Source organism: Pleurodeles waltl, chromosome 6 (genome assembly GCF_031143425.1).
Source record: "Pleurodeles waltl isolate 20211129_DDA chromosome 6, aPleWal1.hap1.20221129, whole genome shotgun sequence".
In the NCBI taxonomy this organism is placed as follows: domain Eukaryota; kingdom Metazoa; phylum Chordata; class Amphibia; order Caudata; family Salamandridae; genus Pleurodeles; species Pleurodeles waltl.
In genome coordinates this window covers 1,097,358,799-1,097,381,948 of record NC_090445.1, presented here as the reverse complement: position 1 = coordinate 1,097,381,948, position 23,150 = coordinate 1,097,358,799, and the positions used below count along the sequence as shown (strand labels likewise).

Sequence of the window (23,150 nt, the reverse complement as noted above, 5' to 3'; positions counted from 1 at the left end):
ACTCTGTATTAAATCAATATCTTTAGTGCAATACAAAGTGACAAATATGCTGCTCCTACTACACCCTGACATTGGCATGTAAATATGTCATCACTCTGAAATATCCTAACATTTCTAATCACAGATATACTATGAAATTGCTCTGCCATTGTAAAGTATGACCAACATATGCACACAGATTTTCTATCAGTGCACATTTTGAAAGCTTCACTAGTTTGTCACCAATGTGTTGTGGGGAAGGGGCATGCTTACGTCCCAAGTCGTTCCTCTCTGGAGTGGGATTATCTCTAAAACCATCAGGTCTCAAATGTACGAACTTTGTGTTCCTTCCATTTACTACCTGTCAGCTTCTGCAAATGGTTCCAACAGAAACATGGCACATTCAGAGGAGACCACTAGAGAATAACTGGGGTGTCTCTTTGCACCTATCCCTTTTATTCTGTTAACGTTTCACTAAGGGCAAGTTTAGTTGTTGTTCTCCTTAAAAAGACGCATTGTATACATTAATGCTAAATAACTGGTTTGATGTTTAATGCAGATGTGAGGGAAGCCTGTGGTTCATTTTATGAAGTGGGCCGCCGTAACAGTGGCCTAACTGTAGACAATGATATTGGTCAAGTTGTTCGTACTTACAGTTGAAATTCCTCAGTGTATTTGTAGACTACACATTTGATAATTGAAAGGATGGGTGTATGGAGATATAGCTATGTGTTTATTGAGTTTTAATGTCTGAATGTTGTTTACAAAGAGCGTAGAGCAGAGCATACAGTCATTTCATTCATGCATTCTCACTCTATATCTATGCAATGTACTGAAAAAGAAAAATGCTTTTACATTTTAGAGAAAAGTTGTATTCGTAAAGATTAGTATAATTGATCTTGAAATATCATTTGAAAAGGCATTTGGCCAGGTCATAAAAATGTAATAATATTCAGAGGCCTGCTTTAAAATATTCAAAACTTGGAAGTGAAATCCCTCCATTGATCTGTTCTTTGTGTATTTGCACCCACACTGTGTGAAAGTTTTCATTGCTTCGTAGCAATGTCTGTTAAGTTGCAATGAGCGTCCTCGGTATGTCTAAACCCGCCTCTCGTCTCTCCGCAGGCCAAGCTCAAGTCCTTTGCTGCCAAGATCATCCAGCTGCTGAAGGAGTGGACGGAGACATTCCCATATGACTTCCAGGACGAGAAGAGCATGAGGGAACTAAAGGAGATTGCGCACAGGATCACACAGTGCGACGAGGTACATGCCACCTCGCGGGAGCCTGGGAAATATACCCTAGAGTCTGAAATGTGATGGAGGCTGGGGCGGCTAGGCACAACTATGGCACCACTGCCATGCCATTAAAAAAAAAAAATATATATATATGTATGTATGTGTGTGTGTGTGTGTGTGTATATGTATATGTATATATATATATAAGTGCAGGGATCCAAAGATTCTCTTGGTCGCCTGGTGTGGTGCTACCGAATGGCAGTGTTACCAAATAGCAAGGGTTCCTGGTCTCGATTCCACATCGTGTCTTTCTTCCACTACTCTATACTTTTGTCTCATGAACTTGCATGTTCAGGTTCTTTTCATCCTTGCTTTCTTCCTTTGTTGCTGTTTCTCCCTTGTCTATTCTTTTCTCTTCCTTTAATTCAGAGTCTGATGATGAAAATAAGTCCCAGTCACCAAAAACAAGTACCTGTGTCCACCACTGGTACCAACTGAGCAATGTATGTTAGTCGAATGGGTAGCAGTGTGTACATGTATGCATGGCAAATTCAGCCAGTGTGCTTTAAAAGAATGAACAGTGCACTTCCAGTTACGATTAAACTGCTAGTCACATACTCTGCAGTTAGTGTGGCTTAGCATGCCCAGAAGGCTTGTGGAAATGTTTCTGCCCTGGAAGACGTTCAATCCGCCTAGCACGTAACAGATATCATTCGCAGTAAGTGTACACGGTATAGTGACAAGTGTGCGTACCTTGCACAAACCTCCTGCCCATGAGTGATATGGGACATTCATGGGTGTCAGGTCCCTGTACCATTCCTAAAATGTAAGCACAGAAAGATGCCTATAGTCTGCCCAACATGACTTCAACCAAAGCATCCAGTCACATGGCGACCATTGATATTGGCCATATTCTCCAACCTAGCCATCCACCCAGGACCCCCTCCACAGACCTTGTTTCTGAATATGTTTTAGTAAATCAAATAAAGCAGTGTGGTCAGATTGTCTGTCTTCCTTGTCTTCTATTATAGCTTTTAAATTAAAATGAGGATTTATAATGTAAATTTTTAAGTGCGCACCCAGCCCAGACTTTAAGTGGTTTGTTTACACTTAACACATCTTCGCAGTCCTCTGTTGGAAGTTGAAGTAAATCTGGGAAGGTGATGGAGACCGACGAAAATAAAGTTATTTGGAATTACCTCGTGTTTAAAGTGACAATAAAATTGTCACATTTTTGTTCTGTAAAAGTAAAAGAGCTAAGTAACAGCGACATCCGCCTTCTCTCATCCGGAATTGGGGTCAGAAATTATCCGAAGGCAGCTGCGAAATACCATTTACACTTCTGAACAGTTGATGGGCTATTTATAAGTCGGCGAACATTGCTGGAGCCCAGCAGGTGTAGAACCTCTTGTTTTTTAAGTGTCAAGAGAGTTTGGAAAAAAAACCGGCTTTTCAGGTGTGTGGAAGCGGAGAGAGGAAGCGATACCACGAACATCTGATGAATAAGCACTGCTGCCACATTCCAAGAAGCATTTGAGTTTCGTTGTTAACAGTTTCTAAGGTCAGTTACGGATACGAAAGTGACCCAGCCAACCACGCCCCCCAAGTGGACACCTTCTCTCTCTCTCTCTCTCTCGTCAAGTACAGTTGCTCACGTGATCACGGAAGTTATTACTCGTGTGGCTGAGATCCTAATTAATTTTTATAGTATGTGTGGATGTAATCCCTGTCAATTTAAAAGCACAATTGCTGTGTAAGTGTGTTGGATTGGCGATGTATGGAAAAATGACCCTGTTCTATGTTTATTGGTGCGAAGCTGTTCTAAGTAGATCTGTTATTTTCAGTCAGGTGTTCGGTGTGAGGCCGTGGCTGTCAGTGGATGCTAATCCTCGTTTCTTTCTCCTTTCACCTGGCCACAGGAGAATGCCACCGTGAAAAAGACGATCTCTCAGATGACGCAATCGCTGATGCGGGCGCTGGCTGTCCGGGGTCAGTTTCAGGACATTCGGGATAAGATCCGGCAGCCTGTGCCTGACAAGGGCACGATCATGAAGAGCAAGCCCCAGTCCGCGCCGAAGGACATCCTGAGCCTGTGCAGCGAGCCGTCGGTGCTGGCGCAGCAGCTGACCTACATCGAGCTGGTGAGCCAGTAGGAAAACGTGAGATTTAGAGTTTGAGTCTGGAAACCGGTTTGAGGATCTCTGGAGAGGGTGTGGGACCAGGAGTTTCAGGGTGATGCAAAAAAGGGGCATCGTTCTACGGTCTGTGATCTACTACTTCAGACCTTCTGGATTTTAGAGGGGAATCCGAAACCTCTAGGTTTGACTAACAACAGACACTGGTATCTTGGGCATAGTACTAATCTTTTATTCTAGGTTGCGTGTCCTTTAATTGGTTACACATCATAAATTATTCTTCAGTCAGAAGGCGTTGTCATATGTGGTGGCTTAGGAATAGTCAGACACTGCCCAATTTGAGGTTATGCTGCACCCTAGGAATATTTAGGATGGACATATAACCTTACATTAATTTTCACCATGTGAGTGGTTGGGGTCCTGGCGACGACATGGGAACTTAGACACTGGGTCTTTAGACCCTCAGCCCTGCCTAAAAAATACACACCTTCCCTCTCAGACAACAGAAAGTAACTCATTGGAGTCCCCTTCAGTAACCTAGGGTGGCTTAAAAGGAGCACATCAGTACAGAGCATTCACAAATGAGCTGGAAACCTATTATGTGCAAGGGGTTCCAGCACACCGTGTGATATCGGCTTTTTGCCATGGGGTAAGTGAAGAGACCATGTGTCACACGTGCCACCAGTGTGAGTTGACAAGTCTGGGGGTGAAGCATAGCTGGGTATCAGGTCGGCATAACCTAGAAGAATGTGCTTCATAAACGAGTATTCGATTTCAATTGATCATTTCAGAGCTTCCTAGTGGCTACAGCAGGCACCATTTAAAACAGACTAGCTGTTCATGTGCTAATGCCATTCATAAAGTTAAACCTCTAGGACCTATCTAGTACTCCCCATCCTGACACTTGTGCCATAAGCACACATCTTTGGAGGACTTGGCTGGTCACCATCTTTCTGGTGTATTAATGCTTGGCGGTGGCATCTGCACTTAGAACTATCCTAATCATTTTCGTTTTGACCTTTCCTCCCCAGGAGCGACTGAGGAACATCTATCCAGAGGATTTAATGCAGATCGTCTGCCACATGGACTCGCTGGATAACCATAAGGTATGTACATGTGACAGCAGTGTGTCCTAACGTGTGCACCTGACATTGAGTGGACCTCCAAGAACTCTCTTGGGGGAGTGAGGTAATTCCCTGTCTGGTTTTATGGAATTTAAAAAAGCTAATTCTTGGGTGTACAATGGCACCAACAAGGTGCAGGGGGTAGATCGATGGTTGGTGGATAAAGTTACTACCTTAAAGTAGGAAAGAGGAGGGAGACTAACTGTAGCAAAATATGTAATAAGTGGTGGAGGAGGAAGAGAAAAAAGAACACATTAAAGAGGAAGAGAAAAAAGGACACATTAAAGAGGAAGGGGAATACCTTAAATTAAGTCATAATCGAGATGGAGCATGGTAGTCAAAGGTCGGACATTGGGTCTCTTTGTTGTGGACATTTACACTACACATTGGTAAAGGGAATTGACAGAAAGGATTCGACATGTTCAAAATGACTTGGAAAAAAATAACAAAAATTGAGGTTGATTTTCACAGCATAGCATAGACAACTGTCATTCTGTATTTGTATATTAATGTGAAACGCACACATTCAACCAAAGGGGGTCCACATAATGATATAATCTTCTATTTACGTCCTGGTCAGTTGTCTTGCTTCTCGGTCGTCTGTGTATTTCATGCATCACCCCTTCTGTTTCTACATGGATCAGCTTTGCCTGTTCACGCATCTCTTGCTCTCTTCCCTCGGTCCCATGATTCTCCTACATGCCTTCGCGAGTGCTGTTTCCATGTGCAAATTCGATTTTTCCTTTGTATTCTATGAAGTGAGCGAAACTGTGTAATTTACAGAAAACTTGGAAGAAAAAGTGAACATTTGCGAGGCTCCGTAATCTGGACTAAAGCAATATTACATTAGTGGAAGGAAAAATATATATTTCTGAGTTTATCATTAGCTTACTTTCTTGCTCCCTATTTTCTTTGTCATTTTCCATCTGTCTTTTTCTTGGACAATCTTTCCTTCACTTGTCTCCCTCCTGTCCATCTTCCTCATCTCCCCTCTTTCCTCAAATCTGTTTTTGCATCTCACCTATTCTTCACCATCTGCTGTTTGTTTACCCGATAGTGTGCGCCCCATAACTCTTGCTTCCAGTTTCTTGTCTCCACCAGCCTCTCCATCTATTTCTACACTTTCTGTTCTGTGTGTAGTTACTACGTGTTCCAGTGTTTGGTGTGACCTCAGCTAGTGCTAGGCTCTTATCCAAGAGTAACTCCCGTATATATGACTGGTAGTTGTTCTTTTCCCATTGGAACTGTGGGAGCAAACCTCCGGCATCCACAGCTCACTTGCCTTATGACCCTGGCTTGGCTGACGGTGTCTGATAAAGTGGGGCCTCGTGCCAGTCTGCCTGTGTCTATTACACCTCCCTCTAGTCTGGATTCAGCTTTGCACGCTGCAGGTTACCAGACACTCTGGTGGTGACAAAGGAGCTGGCAGGCCAGGGCTGCATCCGTATTGCTGTGGCTCACATCACTGCTTTCTCACTTTTCAGTGCCGAAGTACAGACATGGGAAAGACCTACAACCTGGAGGCCTACGACAACTGGTTTAACTGCCTCAGTATGCTGGTGGCCACTGAGATCTGCCGGGTGAGTTTATTGAGTTATGCGTGTGTTTGCGCGCATGGGATTGTCCTTGCAATGTCACAGGCCACGTGCGTTGCACAGTTTTCGTGAAATGTGCTCTTTCTGCGTTTCGACCACGTTTGTCTTCGGTGGGTCTTCTCGGGCTGCTGCTAAGACACATGAAGGTAATGCTTAAGAGACCAAGTATCCCCCACGGTATCAATCAGTGTAAATAAAACATCCCCGTCGACGTCATCCAGACATCATGCACCTGTGTTCTCCACCCAGCCCCCTAAGAATCCAGACACAATCTTCCTTGCAAATTAGCTCACTAGGGGACACTTGGCATTCGGCAGCACAAGTAGCTTAGATCACCACAAGTTAAAGTGTGATAGCCCCAGAAACCAGTTCTAAATTATCAACATTCTGAGTCGGGTTTTAACTTGCTTGAAGCTCATCAGTGTGGATGGGCTTTGATGAAAGAAAGACACACCTGGCGGCACCGAAACACACGCTGCACACCAAGTACAAGGTGGGATACAGCCCCATCTCCATTCTGACACCGAGCCCGCTTTGAAGACAATGCCTGTGAGCTGCACAGACACTGGTAATGCAACATGGTACGTTTGTCAAACATATCCACAAGGAGGTCTCTTCTCCCCTACTCAACAGCAGCCTGAATGTTACTAGATCCAGCTTGGGAACACAAGCATTTGGTGTTGGCAAAAAATGAGTGTATGAATAAATGAGGGAGTCCCGGGTTTTACTTCCTGGTCCCCTCTTCTCCGGATAGCTACATCTCTGGCAGAGTGTGACACTTGCTGCTTACCCTATAGCTCCTGGCACTGCTTCTGGTTAAGAGCATCGCTCCTTTTCTTACAACCTCGGCACTATTAAGATCCGGGCTCGCGCCTTATGTTTAGAAATGTATGTAACAAATACTGACTTTGTATGACAAGGAGGGGGTAATATTCTGGAATGACTGTAGTCTCATTATACCGAATGATACTGTAAAATCAGTAGTTTGCAAGTAATAAAGACAGTTGGAGGCTTGCAGTTACATTTACGCACTCACTAAATGTGGAACGCCAATTCGGATTGACCTGGTAACTCCGGTTACAGGCTCCATCGGGATTACTAGTGTTACAGGCACACACAGGTCCAGTATTTGTCACCTAAACACTTCGCCTGCTAAAAACGGGCAGTATTTGTGCGAAATACCAGGCACATCAATAGGTGCAGAAACACAGATTCTCATGTTATTCGCGAAAACCTAACAATGGACATAAACTCCGCACCCCCGAGTCACTCCTGCCTGCTGTTTCACGACTTTCAGGTGCCGGTGAGGGGAAAAGATGGGATTACCTGCCTATTTTCTCTGGCACTCAAATTGGGTCCCTTAGTAGATTTATTCCGAAGATACAAATAGACATGAATATAATTAGGGAAGAACCACCCTCCACACAGGAGCATTGGTGGGAACTAACTCCGCTTCTAGACTTCTTTTAGGTCAACAGTGAATTAAGGAATGGACAAAACAAGAACACTACGAACGCAATACACTGAGATGATGACATAGAGACATAAAGATAGACAAAGGACTACAGAACGCTATTCAACAGATACTAAAGGCAGCTTTATGTCCCCCATTTTGATAGGTTTGGTAAAGGGGTACATCGATTTGGCTAAGATAAGGTGTCTCATTGTAGACGGATACCTGAAGTGTGACTGTGGAATGAAGCATCTAGACCACTCCCCTAAAAACTCCTGGATTTTCTTTTTAGTCTTAATTTTTAGTGACCCTCCCCATTTTCTCATAGTTTAACCACTAGACTCAGCCAGGTTGTGTGGAAGCGTTTGTCTAAAGTCTCTGGTTTGTGAGCGCCTCTTCTTTCCGACCTGCAGGTGGTGAAGAAGAAGCAACGAACGCGGATCGTGGAGTTCTTCATCGACGTGGCTCGCGAATGCTTCAACATCGGCAACTTCAACTCCATGATGGCTATTATCTGTAAGTACACGCAGGAAGCATTTCCACCCAATCAGAGTGACTCTGGGTACGATTTGCCACACACCTGATTAGTATTCAGCAGGATTAGCCCATTTTAATGAGAGCTGCTTTAATTTTGCAGCATGTCAGTCCCACTAAACAAGAGTCTTTGGGGCTGATTTATACTTTTTGATGCAAAACTGCGCAGGTTTGCGGCAAAAAGTTTAGCGCCATTCCTAGATGCCGGTCGGTCGCCATATTTAAGGAATGGCGCTAGCCGGCGCTAAGGCCCTGTTAGCGTCCTTTGAAAGGACACAAACAGGGCCTGGGAGGCGTAGGGTGAACCGGGGCTTGTGCGCCAAATTATGGCGCTACACTGTTTAGAGGTAGAAAAATTGCCTCTAAGCAGTGTAGCGCCATTTTCTTGCACACAAGCCCCATGGACATGGCTCCTGTCTTAGTAAAGACAGGAGCCATGCCCACCACCCCAAAGGCCATGCCCAGGGGGCAAATGTCCACTGGGCAAGGCCATTGGTGCCACATCCGTGCAGGGGGCCCCACGTCAGGGCCCCCGAGAGGCATTGGACCACAAAAAGAAAATACTCACCTCGACTTACCTTTAGATGGGTCCCCCATCCGTGGGTGACCTCCTGGTGGGGGTGTCCCTGGGGACAAGAAAGGGCACCTGTGGGCAATTTCCATGGTCTCTGACCATGGAAATCTGCCCACAGGACCCCTTACGCCTTCCCAGAACCAGGCAATTCAGCAAGCTTAGCGCTATTATTTAAGGCCCACATCCCGCCATACTGGATTTCAGCACAGGGGATCAATATGGCACAAAGGCCATATCGTCCTTTTCTGGATGGGAATGCCTACCTTGCATCTCATTGACGCAAGGTAGGTATTCCGTGCCGGAAAACGACAAACTCCATTACTTTGGCACTAGACGTGTCTAGCGCCAAAGTATAAATATGGAGTTCGGTTTGTGCTGAACTAGCAAAAAAAAAAATGCTTATTCAGCGCAAACCAGGTATAAATATGGGCCTGAATTCTTAACAAAATGTGGACTGTTATGTAGCATACCTCACAGTTGGTCAACAAGCGACTCTTTAAAAAAAAAAAATAAATAGGTGCAGACATATGTGACTTGTACGGCAAAATAAAAACCTCTGCACTCTGCTCTGATATATCTCAGAATATTCCCATCTACACAAACCGGAATTTCAAGGGTGGGCGCGGGGCAAGAAAGTTGTGTATTCTCATTTCACAGATGATTGCCCCAGCTGGACTCCGTGCTGGCCAGTTTGTGGAATGAAAGGGAACTTTTTTTCAACCCAGGCCATTCATAAGTGCTACTACATGTTTCCAGCGTATGCTATTACACACCATATGCTTGGCATGCTGCCATCTAGTGTCCTCTAGAGTTCGGTGCGGATGTTGCAGAGAGTTTTAGTTTGAAGTGGAGGTTTGAGTTTTGAAGTGATTTGTGACACCTCCCCGAAGCCCACAATGAACTAGGAGAAAGACTCCACCTTGGATTGTTTTTTTCACCTTCGAGTTTGGACGTAGTTTGCAGAACGTCTTCACCCCACACTAGAAGGGTGGAGATCGCAAAGCATGTGAATCCACAAGACTACAAGCAGATAGTTACCAGACCGTCAAAGGAGTTTGGTTTATTAATGAATTGGCACATAGACCTGAGGGTCTAAGTTTTACAATATTAGCTCTCTTAGCTCTTAGCACTGCTGATGTCTTCGCTAATATGATGAGAACATGCACTGAAATTGCTCTTCAACATTACTTTTTCACTTATGTTTTTTATACAGCTGGAATGAATCTGAGCCCAGTGGCCCGACTGAAAAAGACATGGTCTAAAGTAAAAACGGCAAAATTCGATGTGCTGGAGGTATGTGAAATTCAGTATAGTTTTTTTTTTTATTGCACTTTTTTAGCGAAGTGTCCAAAGTCATCTAATCTTCAGCGGACTTTATAGACATCCAGACATGGCGACTCGCTCAAAATCGCACAGTATCCATGGAGAGCGGGTTCTGATACCATTTTTTAACGTAGCTACACCAAACCTCTCCCCACCTGACTGCATGTGTGATCTTACACACTGAAGCTCAAACTGCTCAAGAGGTGATTCGGTGTTGCGGTCTTCCTCTCATTTACACCCACTGCTTTGCACCGCTGTTCCTGAACTTCCTGTGTATGTGGTTGAAACGAGAAAGTTTTCAAGTGTGATTTAACAACCTTAAATGGTTCTACATGTGTCACATCCCAGTGCCGTCTCTAGAACAGAGATTTTCTTCCTGTTATTCGAGGTATTGAACATTGCAAACTATACTGTGACAGTCAGCAAAAGGATTAAAAAGTGCATGACAGCAAAACACCGATTATATCAATTTGCAATCCTGGGCACGATAAAACTTTAATTGAAATATGGTAATGGCGGAAAATAGATGGCAAAATACTGGTGACATCCTTCAGCAAGTTAATATGTAATATAATTAGCTATTGCCCATTCTTCATTTCCCAACTCGGCCTTATCCTGTTTTCCAGCTATTTCCGAAGGATCGGACCTCCCCTCCCTTTTTTACACCCCTCCCCCTCCTTTCCGTCATCTTCGCTTCGCTTGCAGGCTGGTCATTATTGTTGAATGTATGGGATAGAGAGACCTCTGACAACAGTGCACGGTGCAGCTCTCTAGTGGCAGGATATGAATACTACAGCCTAGCATTTCCTTCTACTTAGTGTTTAACAACCGTGGGTGACAAAACATTTATTTTTCTGAGGGTAGCAAAATTCTTAGCAATACAAAATGCCTCTACTTTCTGTATTTAACTTGTAGCGTTTCTTGTGCTTCAAACACCTGAATCATATGGCAGGCTATGTCTTATGACAAATTGTTACCTTTTTTAAACATGCGGATTCTTTCACTTTGCAGCCAGGGAAAGAAATGTAAAGTAAATTAAGCAACAATTTTGATAGAGTCCTGGGGGTCTGAAATGAAAGGCTATAGGATGTCATTTTTTGTAAAGCACAACTAAATGTAAATACCTTTAAAGGAACTGTACACATTCAGCAGGTATGAAAGCAGATATGAAGTATATATTTTTTTTATAATTCTGAAGTGCGATGGAAACAACGTTATTAATAGGATCAAAACAAATTAAGATACTTTAACTAAAATGTGTGTTTTATTGTCCCATTTGCTGTGGGTTCGGAGACGAAGGTCAGATGTCAGGGTGTGTCTTTCTGACAAATTGCTTCTTATTCTTTTAACAAGCAAACTGGTGTTTACTTTTCTTTCTCTAACTGCAACCTAAAAGGATTTTGTCAAGTTGACCTAGGTGACAACCATGCTGGACTACAGGGAGCTAAGGAAAAGGCTGTAGGATGTCAAAGTTTGCTAACACACAACAATATTTAAATAAACCACGGAGGCTTCAAAATGTATCCGTAATTAGGAAAGCACAAATGAAGCACATTTTTGGCAATTCTGAAGTTTTATGGAAACGAAGATTTTAATAGGAGCAGAACAAATCTAGACACTTCAATGAGTGAGGTGTAAAAGATACATTTTCTCTGAAACCTGATTTCCACACACTGCTGTTAGTGTGTTATATAGTTTTATCAGTAAAACTGCAAGTCTATGCAAATTTCCTGGGCATTTCAACAGAAAATGTGCTGTATGTAAATGGACAGTGCACTACCATACCAGTGCTGCAAAATGCCCCAACGGCTGCAAAACACATCCTTACCACTCTCCTGCTGAATAAAAGTGGCACATTTGCAACACTTGTTCTTAGTGTGAAAGTTGGATCTTTCATAATTCCTGTAACTTCAGTGATACATAACATTAATGGTGGCACACACATTCTGGTTCCTTGCACAGATTGCCATGAAATGAAGCACAAATTCCCTCACACATTATTTCAAGTAGCAGAGACGCCCCAAAGTCACATTGCAAGCATTCAACGTGCTTCCCGGTCACATATCTGTTTTGCATCTCATGTCAGTGCTGTGTGCCTCATGCTCTTCCTTGGGAGGATGAAAGGCTGAGACAAGATTTGTTCTAATTCCAGCATTAAGTGCTCCTCACAGCTGGTGTCTCCAGCAGTTGAGCTTCTGAGTGCAAGCCAGCAGTCCGGTCTGTACGAGTGCGGGGTTGATGTAGAATTTGTAGCCACTGTCGATGGTGCTTTAACCAGACTATTTCAAGCAGTCTGGAAGAAACCATGCAGCCTGCACGACCACGTCCACATCTCGGTGACAGCTGTTCCACCCACATTTCCTTTTTCAAGCGAAACAGGTGTTTTGGCTTGTCAGCGTGACAACCATTTGTAAATTACTCCATCTGGCGTTCGCTGCTTGGTACTACACCCTATAACAAATGGTCAATAGTGTACTTGCTGGATGAATTAAAGCCCTACTAGGCGAAAGACACGATACCGAATTGTATAATTAATGTTCAAAATTCAAAACGTCCTTTGGACGAACATGGAAGAAAAATAATGAGGCTGTTTAGGAAAAAACATGCAACATAATCGTTCAGTAGACACGCTAAGACTCGTTAGTTCTTGAAATTAGCTCTGTAAAACCAGTTTAGCACCACCAGGACTTCTCAAAATAAACGCTTAAGTACCTTTTTACTAAAGTTGCAAATAATCTCGCTGGTAGCCTTATCCGACAGGATGTAAAATATATTGTTCTTTATAGTTCAACAAAGTAATGAAAAAATCCGATGTTAACTGAAATGTGCCACAACATTTTTTTTTTTTTTTTTTTTAAATGTTGTTAGCGGAAACAAATACATTGATTGAAAAAAAATCTAAGATTCTTTTGACAAAGTGCACACTTATAGATTTCTATATGAGTAGCAGTGAATTATAGGGACGTCTTTTACACCAAGGGTTCTGAGTGCCATCAAGTGAACGAGAGCAAAGCTCAAGATGCCTATTGTCACTCAGAACCGCAAGGTAAAAAACATCCCTGTAAACAACTTTGTATCCAAAATGATCTGTATCCGGGGTTAACCACTACGCAGGGGCAGAAAAGTAATGAGAAGGACATAAATACATTACATGGCGTCTGTGGAGTGTCAAAAATGTTTAAATTTTTTTTTTTACAAAAAATTGTAAGTGTGTGTATGTGTGGTTATATAATTTATACATACACACATATACACTCACAGCCATGCATTCACAAATGCACAACCACACCCATTCACAACACTCACAAGAAATTCATATATTTATACATACATGGACACACCAGACATTCTACGACATAAAACTAACCTGTACTGCAGTTCCTTGAGAGGAAACCTTAAAGGTCCCAGGAGAGTTGGGGCTGCTGCCTTCCCTCATTAACTGACCCTAGGGAAGGCGCAAGTTCCCCACTTGTGACAAACTGGAATGGAGGTCAGTGAGAGTTGCTGACCTCACCCCACTCTGTGACTGGGGGCCACTGGTTGACACTTGACCCTCGGCACTTGAGTGCTTAAAACTGAGTCACCCAGGTCCAAGGCAATTAGTGACGCTGCCCCTCATCATGAGGGGGAAGGCCTTGAGGCCCTTTTGCCAGGCTGAGGAGGTCACATCCACAGGGCAGTGAAATTCTTGTCCTGGCAAAGTTCAGCTTAGGCAGCCCAGGAGCCTGCCAATTAAGGCATGTGTAGCTCCTGGTTGCCTAACCTGAACAAGAGTGTCTGTCAGGCTGACATTTGCTCAGCCTGACAGACAGTCTTCCTCTCTGGAAAAAGGTAAGGGACCGTGGCCCCCAGCCCATATGGATGGGCCATGGCCCTTCAGCTCACATGGATGAGCCGCGGCTGCCCATGACTATTTGTTCTCTCCTCCAGAAGCTGTGTTCCCTAGTTTCCAGTGCTGGTTTGACAGGCTCTTAATGGGCCCAGTCAGAGCTGCCTGGAATTCACTTACAAAATAACAACAGTGGGTAGCTGCTTTTGTTGACAACTGTTGCTACATTGCACCAGTGAATTTCTGAATTTGAAATCAGTTATCCACACTAGAGGCTGTCTGACATAGCTATACAAAACAATAGTATTAACAACTTGAAATTAACTGAGTCCGAAACAAATCTATAATCCATGTAATGCCTTTTCATCTCATTGAATATCTAGTAATATTGGCCGCCATCTTCAACATTTTCTTGCTTTCCCAACAGCATCACATGGACCCTTCCAGCAACTTCTGCAATTATCGCACTGCTCTTCAAGGGGCAGCTCAGCGATCTCAATCTGCGAACAGCAGTCGTGAGAAAATTGTCATTCCTGTCTTCAACCTGTTTATTAAGGACATATTTTTCCTCCATAAAGTACACTCCAACCACCTGCCCAGTGAGCAGATCAACTTCAAGGTAAGATCAATGAGAACGTGACTTTTGAATGCTCTTGTTATGTGTTCTTGTGATGTAAAATGTATATGAGCTCATCACACACAGTAAATCTGGTAGAACGAGGCAGGCTCGTGAGTGCTCTTGTTTTGATGGCCTTGATGATGATATCTTGTCTCTATCTGTTGGCCAAGGCACGTCATCCTTATGAGGTTTCAGATCACAGAAAACAATATCTCCTCTTTAGGAATCCCCCCAAAATGGCTACGAAGGAAGGTAGTGGGTCATCGTCAGACAAACCGAATACATTCCGTCTTGCATTGAAATTTGTGTCTTTGCCCGCTTAGTCAAAAATTGCATTGTTCAGAACTTTGAATCCAATCATTAGAGAAGTTAGCTATGTGGAGGAGTAAATAACACTGTTGCCAGGTTTTTATTGACATCATATCTCTTGTTCCCCTCATCCCTACAGAAATTTTGGGAAATTTCCAGACAGATCCATGATTTTTTGACCTGGAAGCAAGTGGAGTGTCCATTTGAAAAAGACAAGAAGATCCAGGCATACCTGCTGTCAGCGCCCATATACTCCGAAGAAGGTAGGCACAAAAGCAACATCGAGGTCTAAGACAGTGTTGCTTGCTTCCTCTTGGGCAGTGGTCAAACCCTTAAGGTGGAGCAGTGCTGAATGTCTGACTTGAGAAATTGGTCCTATATAAAATAAAATATAAACAGCCCTTTACCCTACTATCCTACACAAGAACCCTCCAGTTATAAGTATATAGTCTCTTCTTCCCCACAAAAAGAGTTTTAGAGTAAATAAAACCCAGTGTTACTTTACAAGTGGACACTTTATTTTTTTTTGTTATGCCATGTTGTAATCCTTTGCATAGACAAATAATTTTTTTGTGACAGAATGTTGTCGTCCAACATATGTTAAATCTTGAGCATGCAAAGGAGTCTTGTCTGTGGCAGTGGAATAATGAACTTGAGAAGAGGCCAGTGTACCTCTGAGCTCAGATTCCTTTAGAAACTAGCAACTACTAGTGTTTACCTAGACGGTGCATAGTCTGGTTTGAAAAGCCATTTTTTTATTGGTGTAAAAGATCCGGTGTCCTCTGGGTAAATGCATACAATTTTTATAAAGATGAGATTAGCTTGGTCCAGTGCACTCATATTCAATAGATATAAGAGACGTCCCAGTACCAAGCCTTATTCTTCAGTTTGAAATCTCTTCTTGAGTTACATGTGCGTTTTCTGCTAGCTAGTGTCTGGAAGTTAAAACTAACCAAAGGTTTTTAGAATGTGTGTTCGTTTTTGCTCAAAGTGCACCTAATGGTCAGATTTATAATAGTTACTAAGATGTCCTGAGTACTAAGGTCTGTAAAAAGGCATGAGATGTGATTAAGTCATTGTTGACAATGAGTACTCAAGTGAGCTTTATCTGGAGCAGTTTCAGAAGTCTCGGTGATACGTTACCATGCACATTTCTTTTAGATATAGACAAGAACCAAGAAATGTAGATTGGCCCCGACTAGTTACTGTAACATAGATAATGGAAGGAAGACTTTTCCAATCTCCGTTAAAGAGTTTTGAGGAAATCACCAAAGTGTGATTGAACCCCCTTTCTTTGCCCCAGTTGTTTCTTTTTGAAGAGTAACTTATAGGGAGGATTCCTTCTCATACACACATTCTCGGTTTGTGATTTGTCATAGTTTATTCATTCTAAGGTATAGATGGCTTAAACAACCGAACATCAACATGATTTATACCAGCTAGTTTCGGAACTACCACCAAAGCAAATTGTCCCTCCGACATATAGGAAAATGTAAAAAAAAAAAAAAATCCTTGCTTTTTCCCAGTTCGACTCTGTAAAACGAAAAATTGGTCTTAGTAAATTGATTATTACAATGCCCCCATTTTTTTTTTATCAGAATGGAGATAGCTTTTCAATGGCTTTCCTTACTGTTTGTACATATTGATCCTGATGGGGTGTCATCAGAACCTCACAGAAGAAGAAGATTTTGCTGTCTTGACTCCCCTTTTCTCATTGACATTGTTTTATAATTCCCTATCATCTGTTAGATTTTGCGCACGGCGGTTGGTGGCGGGGGTTTCACGGTGGAAGTATTTCCTTTTATCAAGGAAATGAGGCGACTTAAGAGCAAATGTAAAACTTGTACAGTGGAAGAATTTAGGGACTTTCAGTTCTAATGTCCTTTCTCTAATTCCTTAGCCCTGTACCTGGCTTCCTTTGAGAGTGAAGGCCCTGAGAATCACATGGAGAAGGACAGCTGGAAGACACTCAGGTATTTATGCCCGAGCCATGAAACTAAGTGTAAGGTTTTAGTTAGGCCTCTTGCTTTTAGACTTATGACATCTTCTGGGTTTTTACATTCGTTCTGAACAAACGAAAAAGCTGATCGGTTGTGGTAGTGCCATTTCATTCGTGCCTCTTGCTTGTGTTGTTTTTCAAAAAATAAACCCTTTCTCATCTATCTGTGTGTGTGTGTGTGTGTATATATATATATATATATATATATATATATATACATAAAATGTATAACTTTTTCTAATTTTTAACCGACTTGCATTCCACCTCACAATGGGCCGTTTTTCAACTGTATATACTTTTTTTTTTTGTTGACAAAGTTCACCTTATTGTCATGCAGACATTGTTTGTTGATGAGCCATTAGACACCTGAAAAAATAGGAATTGGAAAAATAGCATGTATGTGGTAATTATCCCAGTGATTTTTCTTGTGTTATAAAACAAACAAATATATGGCCTTTAGTGCAGTATATATTCTGACTTCACAAAGTTATTGTTTTTAAACGTAAGGGGGTATTTGAGATGCAATGAAGGACTTTTTAGGTGGGGTCAGGGGTTAAAGTTAAATATTTTCAAGCCATTTTTGCGATACTTGCAGTTAACCTGTTCCAAACATCCAAAACATTCCAACACATACCGCTCGAACCGCTAAGTTTAAGCCCAAGTGTACATTTCATTACAAAATATGTTCCCAATTAAAAAATCATGGGTGTGATGAGAAGTCTATGGATGTTCTACTCCTGTACGGAAGAGCACTGCCGAAAAGGTGCTAAATAGTTTCCATGCCCAACACAAATGTACAGACAGAGGGCCTGATTACAACTTTGGCAGAGGGGGTTAATCCGTCGCAAATGTGACGGATATCCCGCCCACCGTATTATGAGTTACATAGGATATAATAGAATCGTAATACGGTGGGCGGGATATCCGTCACATTTGGGACAGATTAACCCCCTCTGCCAATGTTGTAATCAGGCCCAGGGTGTCTTCGGGTCTAGTGTTAGCCAAGATCTTTTAATTGTAATAAAGTAAAAATGTGTAATAAACTTACTGTATATGGCTTACATCCAGCTGTCTTCATCCATTAGACCAGTGGTTCTCAACCTGTGGTACCCCTGGGGGTCTGCGAAGCTTCCTCAGGGCGGTCTGCGACTGCTTAGAAAATGTAATAACTTTAACAGATTAGCTCCCCAGCTTTTAGTAAAGATTCAGTGGGTGTCCCTGGGGTCCAGTATTGATAAAGTGGGGGTCCACAGAATTCAAAGTGTTGGGAACCACTGCATTAGTCTCTTGCATCATTCACATTTTTCTTCCACCCACTATTGCATAGGGCATGAGGCAGAGTCGGCTCACTTCTGCCACTGGCTAACTCCCCTCAGAGAGATGGCATGCTGCTCTTTCACAATGAGAACATCCCAACATAAGATAGTTCCCTTGAGTGCTAGAAAATTAGAAACAAGAATGGCAGTGCGTGCTTTTCCGAACCATTGTTTTTTCTGTTGGTAAAGGTCTGGCAGTTCCCCAGCGATAAAAATGTATGCCAAAATAGCAAAAAAAATTATTGACAAAACCAAAAATGCTTTACGCCAACAACAGGCCTATTGGTTTTGCCAATGCTTGTATTTCTTGAGTGCGTCATTTGCATCGAATGACTATTGCCAAAGCGACGTTCTCTACTAGTCTATATAGAATAGCAAGTGGGTCGCCAACTCTTCTGTTTTTTCTGTCGCTGCTCGATAACAGATGCTCTCTGTCAAAATGTACGTGATGCACTGGGTTTAAAAATAGCCTCTTCGAAAGGGGGTGTACGTAAAAATAGACAGTTGTACCCATGATAATGATGCTTTCTTAACTACACTCAGAGCTCTAATCTGTGATTTTTTTTTTTTTTGTTTGTTTTTGTTTTGTTTTTCTTACTTTTACAAGTTCAAAGTAAAATTAAATAATTGTGACCTATGCTGTTGTGTGGCTGGGTTTTACAGGATTCAAGCATAAACTACTGTAGCAGTGCCATCTAATGCTCATTGACAGAATGGCATCGAGCTGCGTTTTTTTTAAAGGATGTGAAGCTGATCTTGTGTAGGTGAAAATTATAAAGCGAAAATGTTGCGTATGCAGCATATCTTACTCTGTTTTATCCTTCTGTTTTCAGGTCTACCCTACTGAATAGGGCCTGACTCGTCGATGAGGGAAGAAAGCACACGCAAGAAATATTTTTCCTCCCAGAAGATAAACTTTAAAATGAGCCCAGCCTCACTGGTTGAGGAGGGTTTTGTAAATAACTTTTTATGATGGAGAAAAAAGAACAAAATGCTATAGATATATATAAAGATATATATTTCATGCGTCAGATTTTTGGCACTTAAGACTAGAAAGAAGAAGAGAAAGTCTTAATTTGTGTTTGTTTTTTGTTATACTAAAGGGCAGGGCCCATTTTGTGACCGAAGGAAGGCATCATGGGCAAGAAGCTTTTGGCGTACTGTTGTGAAAGCCGAAGACTGTGGCCAAAGCTAACTTTGGACTGCGATTTCTGCAAGATCGCTTCAGATTTTGTTGAACGTTCATTTAAGTGAAGAATTCAGAGGACCAGACCAGCTAAGAGCCGCCCACTCGGAGAAGAGGACACCCATCCATCCAAACAACTAATGTGATCAGCCCCTTCTAAGACTTATAGGGGAACATCAACCACATTAGTTGGGCTGTATTGATACGTCATGTCAGAAACAATTGGAGAGGATCTTCCCTGCCTGTGGAGATGATGGTTTCAGAGAAGCAGATTTGTCTCCAATTTTTAAGCAAAGTGAAATCTACAATTTGAATGCCAACTTTGGCTTGCCTGGGGAGGGGTGGTCTGCTGAACAGGTAGCCCCTACAGTTTACCATGTATCTTTTCTTCACCCTGAAATGATCTCCTGTCACTTCTGCCCTGGAGCGCAAATGCTTGCTAGAGGGCTCCGACAAAGCTTAAATAGGATTTATGATATATAAGTTTCTTGTTGAGGCTGGCATCAGTGTGAAAAATAGAGACTTACCAAAAAAAAAAGGGTGGATGAGGGACGGATGGTGTTTACCGAATCTCCCCTCCTTAAATCAGAGTAGATTCACTTCATATCTAGATAGGATGCTCTGCCAAAATCTTTTTACGAATTTAAAAGCTGGGGGTTCTCGAAAGAAACACATTTGAGTTGTGGGACATTGGTGGAAAGGGGATCTGTTACACAGTCATTTCTTTCTGAAATCTTTTTTGTTTCATACATGCAGAAATTACTGTGTGACTTCGAGCACACTTTTTTTGTCAGTACTTGTGGAACTGTATATCAAAATCGTTTTCTGACTGGTGTATATTATTTTGACGTATTTTTGGATTTGCCTTTTCTTTTGAGAAATCTATACTGTGTAAAGTTGTCAACTCGTATAGAATTCTTGATGAAGTGGTGTTGGGAATGCCGGTATGGAAGATGTCGCCAAGGTTGTCCTGGCTACTGCACAGAACATTAGGAATACATTTTGGACACTGCAGCCCACATAACCTAGCAGAGAGGCACATTTATTGTCCTTATTTCTTGGCTTGTGAGTGGAGGCTTCATAATGACTTTGGACATGTGCCACTCTGACCTGTTAATTGTGGTGTTCCAGACCCCCTCTGGTCCCTATTTCAACAAAGGGGGAGGTGCCTGGATATACCACTCTAGACTTGAAGGGTGAGCAGTGCCTAGAGTAAACAAATCTGTTTTCTGTGCCCTGCCATTCTGGCCAGTGCACTCTGTGTCCAGAGCCTTATCACTAAGTGCGATAATATCCATCTGAAGGACCAAACCAGTATATCCTCATCGTATTGCTAGACTAGAGGCTAGGGCACTGAGATCACGAGTCACTCTTGCAGCACCCTTGTCCCACTGATTTCTTCTGCTGTTACTGAAATCGCTCATGTACAAACATGAAATTCTTCTGTTTAGTCAACAACTGTAGGCGCCGTAAAGCTGGGTTACAAACAAGACCATAATTATGGCTAGAAGACCAGAAGAAGTGGAAGAGGACCACTTTCTGAACCCGGCACCCCCTCCTCTTGGGCATTATATTAAATATCACTCTAGGCTCCTCCTCTCTACTCTTATTCTAGAGCGTTGCATTTAATTGAGGTCAGAACTCCAAAAAATATCCACTTTCAGAAATTTTGTGGGATGTAAATTCATGTATCTAAAGTTACTCTAACTTGTGACACAAACTTCTGCGAGACAATAGGCTGGACAATCTAGCTCATTGATCCATAGTTACACAACAGTGCATATAGTATCGCAAGAAAGCACTAAACTGGCCTGATGGGAAATTATGTAATTTCTCCTGCTGTTTATAAAGATTCCTAAAGTTGGTTGAGAATTAGCACTTTCATTAAAATGTAAATGAAAAAAAAAGTGCAAAAGTATGGTCTCTAAAGTTCCAGGCTCTGTTTTCAGTGTGACAACCAGAACAATTTAGTGGAGCCATTGGGCAGTGCTCAGTGTAGGCATAATATCGGCACATGCTGTGCTCACTAGGTAGAGTGCTTGCCACCAGAGGTGGACGAAGGTTTTCCAACTGGTTGACATCTCTCAAAGCCTCCGCGTGCTGAGGGAGGTTCACTTAAAAGGCAGGTTGATTGGGGTATTGGTGGCTCTGCCTCAGCCTGCAGACCTTTCAGAAGGGTCGTCCTGTCAGGAAATCCTAAATTGCCATAGTCCAGCCCAGCTCGCATTTCACACACTGGAACACAGGAGGCAAGATTTACCAATTTAAGTCTTTGCAGTCACAGTGCTGCCTTAATTATCAAAAGGTGGATTCAATGATGCCTCAGCTTTAGAATTATCCTTGTATCCACTTCAGGAACCTAAAATAAGAACTTGCAAATGTACAGAACTTGGCATGTTCTATAGAACATCAACATTAGACCTCAAATGCTGAGAAGAGTGAAGTTCGGCGGTCCTAACCCGAGACTTTAATAACTGTGCACCACAAACCGTAGAGTGTAATTTATTTAATAAAATATGGTCTGTTTTCTACAACCATATGTATGTGAGCATGCTGTGCCAGGACATTTCAGAAGGAGTATCTGATAAGCAAACCGACTTCTGTTGGGTGCCGTAAAAATGTACAAGTACATTACCCCCAAATCAAAAAGTAGGCATAGGCAAGTGGAGTTGTTTTATGGACAAACGTAACCTCACTTTCCTCTAAGACTACCCACCTCCCAAAAAAATAGATCAACTTCATTGACTTAAATGTATATCCCTCAAAACGTACTTACTTCTGGGTGAGAGCCTAGAGTGTGAGAGGTATATAGCCTAGGACGAAACTGAAAATGCCGCTCCATAATTTCACCAGTGCTTGACCTTTCAAAAGTCTTTTGTCCTAGAATACTTCTCCCGTTTCTGTTATTTCACTGCAAATAGATAAAAAGGGGTTGGTTTTGGATTTTTTGGTAATCGGTTTCCATGGTAACAAAAGGATGCTTATACATAGATGCTGCTCTGCCCTGATGTAAATATAAGAGAAAGAGGAAGGGAAAGGCAGTTGCCAATGGCAACCGTTCAGAACACAGGCTGGCTCTGATTCGAACACTGCTGCTAAAATGTTCCTGCGCCAGAGAATCGTCGAGCTTACAAATATGCCTACTGTATTATTACAGTGTTTTTTTGCACTTTCATCTCTAAGTGTTCATGCTAGATATTGGACACCTGGGGACACTACAAAAAGGGATTGTATATCAGCTTTGTGTGTGTATACTTGACATGTTTTTTTTTTTTTTTTAAAAAGCAAAGCTTATAATGGTAGAAATTATATATTTGAAATGTACTTTTAGAACACTGTGCAATGTGTTCAGCTGAAAGCTTTCAAATCTGACTGTGCAGCAAGTCACCCACACTCTCCGTATGTTACTTGAAGCGAAAGCAGTTTGCATTCCAGTATCAATCTTTGTGTTTCTCGCACATTTTGCAAATCTTCATTCTTTTGTTGTTCTGCAGTGAACTGTTAACTATTAGCCGTACCATAAAGCTGATTTTTCTGTGTTTTGACTGGATGTGCTTGCATTAATAAAATATTTAATTAGTTGAAGACCAGCGTCTGCTACTTGTTTCATCCGAGCATGCACGAAAGCCAAGCCTTAGCAATGAGAGGTCGTTTCTCTGTCTCCAGCAAAGTTCAAAAACCCTTTGGAAAATGGTGAATTTGATTTACCAAATTCGCCTGTGTGAACCATCACAATTGTTTAGAATATGTTTATAGTTTTTTTCATGAATACAATTAAATGGCTACAAGAACCACAAACTAAAATACAAAATATTACTTTTCACATAGAGAGAATGTGTTCCTTGTTGCAGAAGAAGGCAGGGTTGCTGACCATTTCAAATTACAGAGGAAGTCTGAAACCTGCAAATTATCGGCAAGTAACACTCAACTTGCCCATTC

General features: G+C 42.2%; 1 protein-coding gene across 2 annotated transcripts in view; it reads left to right on the top strand.

The window, feature by feature from the left end:
- RASGEF1A (RasGEF domain family member 1A) overlaps positions 1-22,796 on the top strand; it is a 144,650-nt gene extending 121,854 nt beyond the window's left edge. For both annotated transcript variants that reach the window (XM_069240201.1, XM_069240200.1), the window contains exons 4-13: positions 1,105-1,242; positions 3,135-3,356; positions 4,382-4,456; positions 5,959-6,054; positions 7,936-8,038; positions 9,844-9,923; positions 14,210-14,401; positions 14,850-14,973; positions 16,611-16,683; positions 18,859-22,796. In XM_069240201.1, the coding sequence (XP_069096302.1) occupies positions 1,105-1,242; positions 3,135-3,356; positions 4,382-4,456; positions 5,959-6,054; positions 7,936-8,038; positions 9,844-9,923; positions 14,210-14,401; positions 14,850-14,973; positions 16,611-16,683; positions 18,859-18,883 (1,128 nt within the window). In that variant the 3' untranslated portion in view covers positions 18,884-22,796. The remainder of the gene's footprint in view (positions 1-1,104; positions 1,243-3,134; positions 3,357-4,381; positions 4,457-5,958; positions 6,055-7,935; positions 8,039-9,843; positions 9,924-14,209; positions 14,402-14,849; positions 14,974-16,610; positions 16,684-18,858) is intronic.
- Positions 22,797-23,150: the final 354 nt, after the last annotated feature.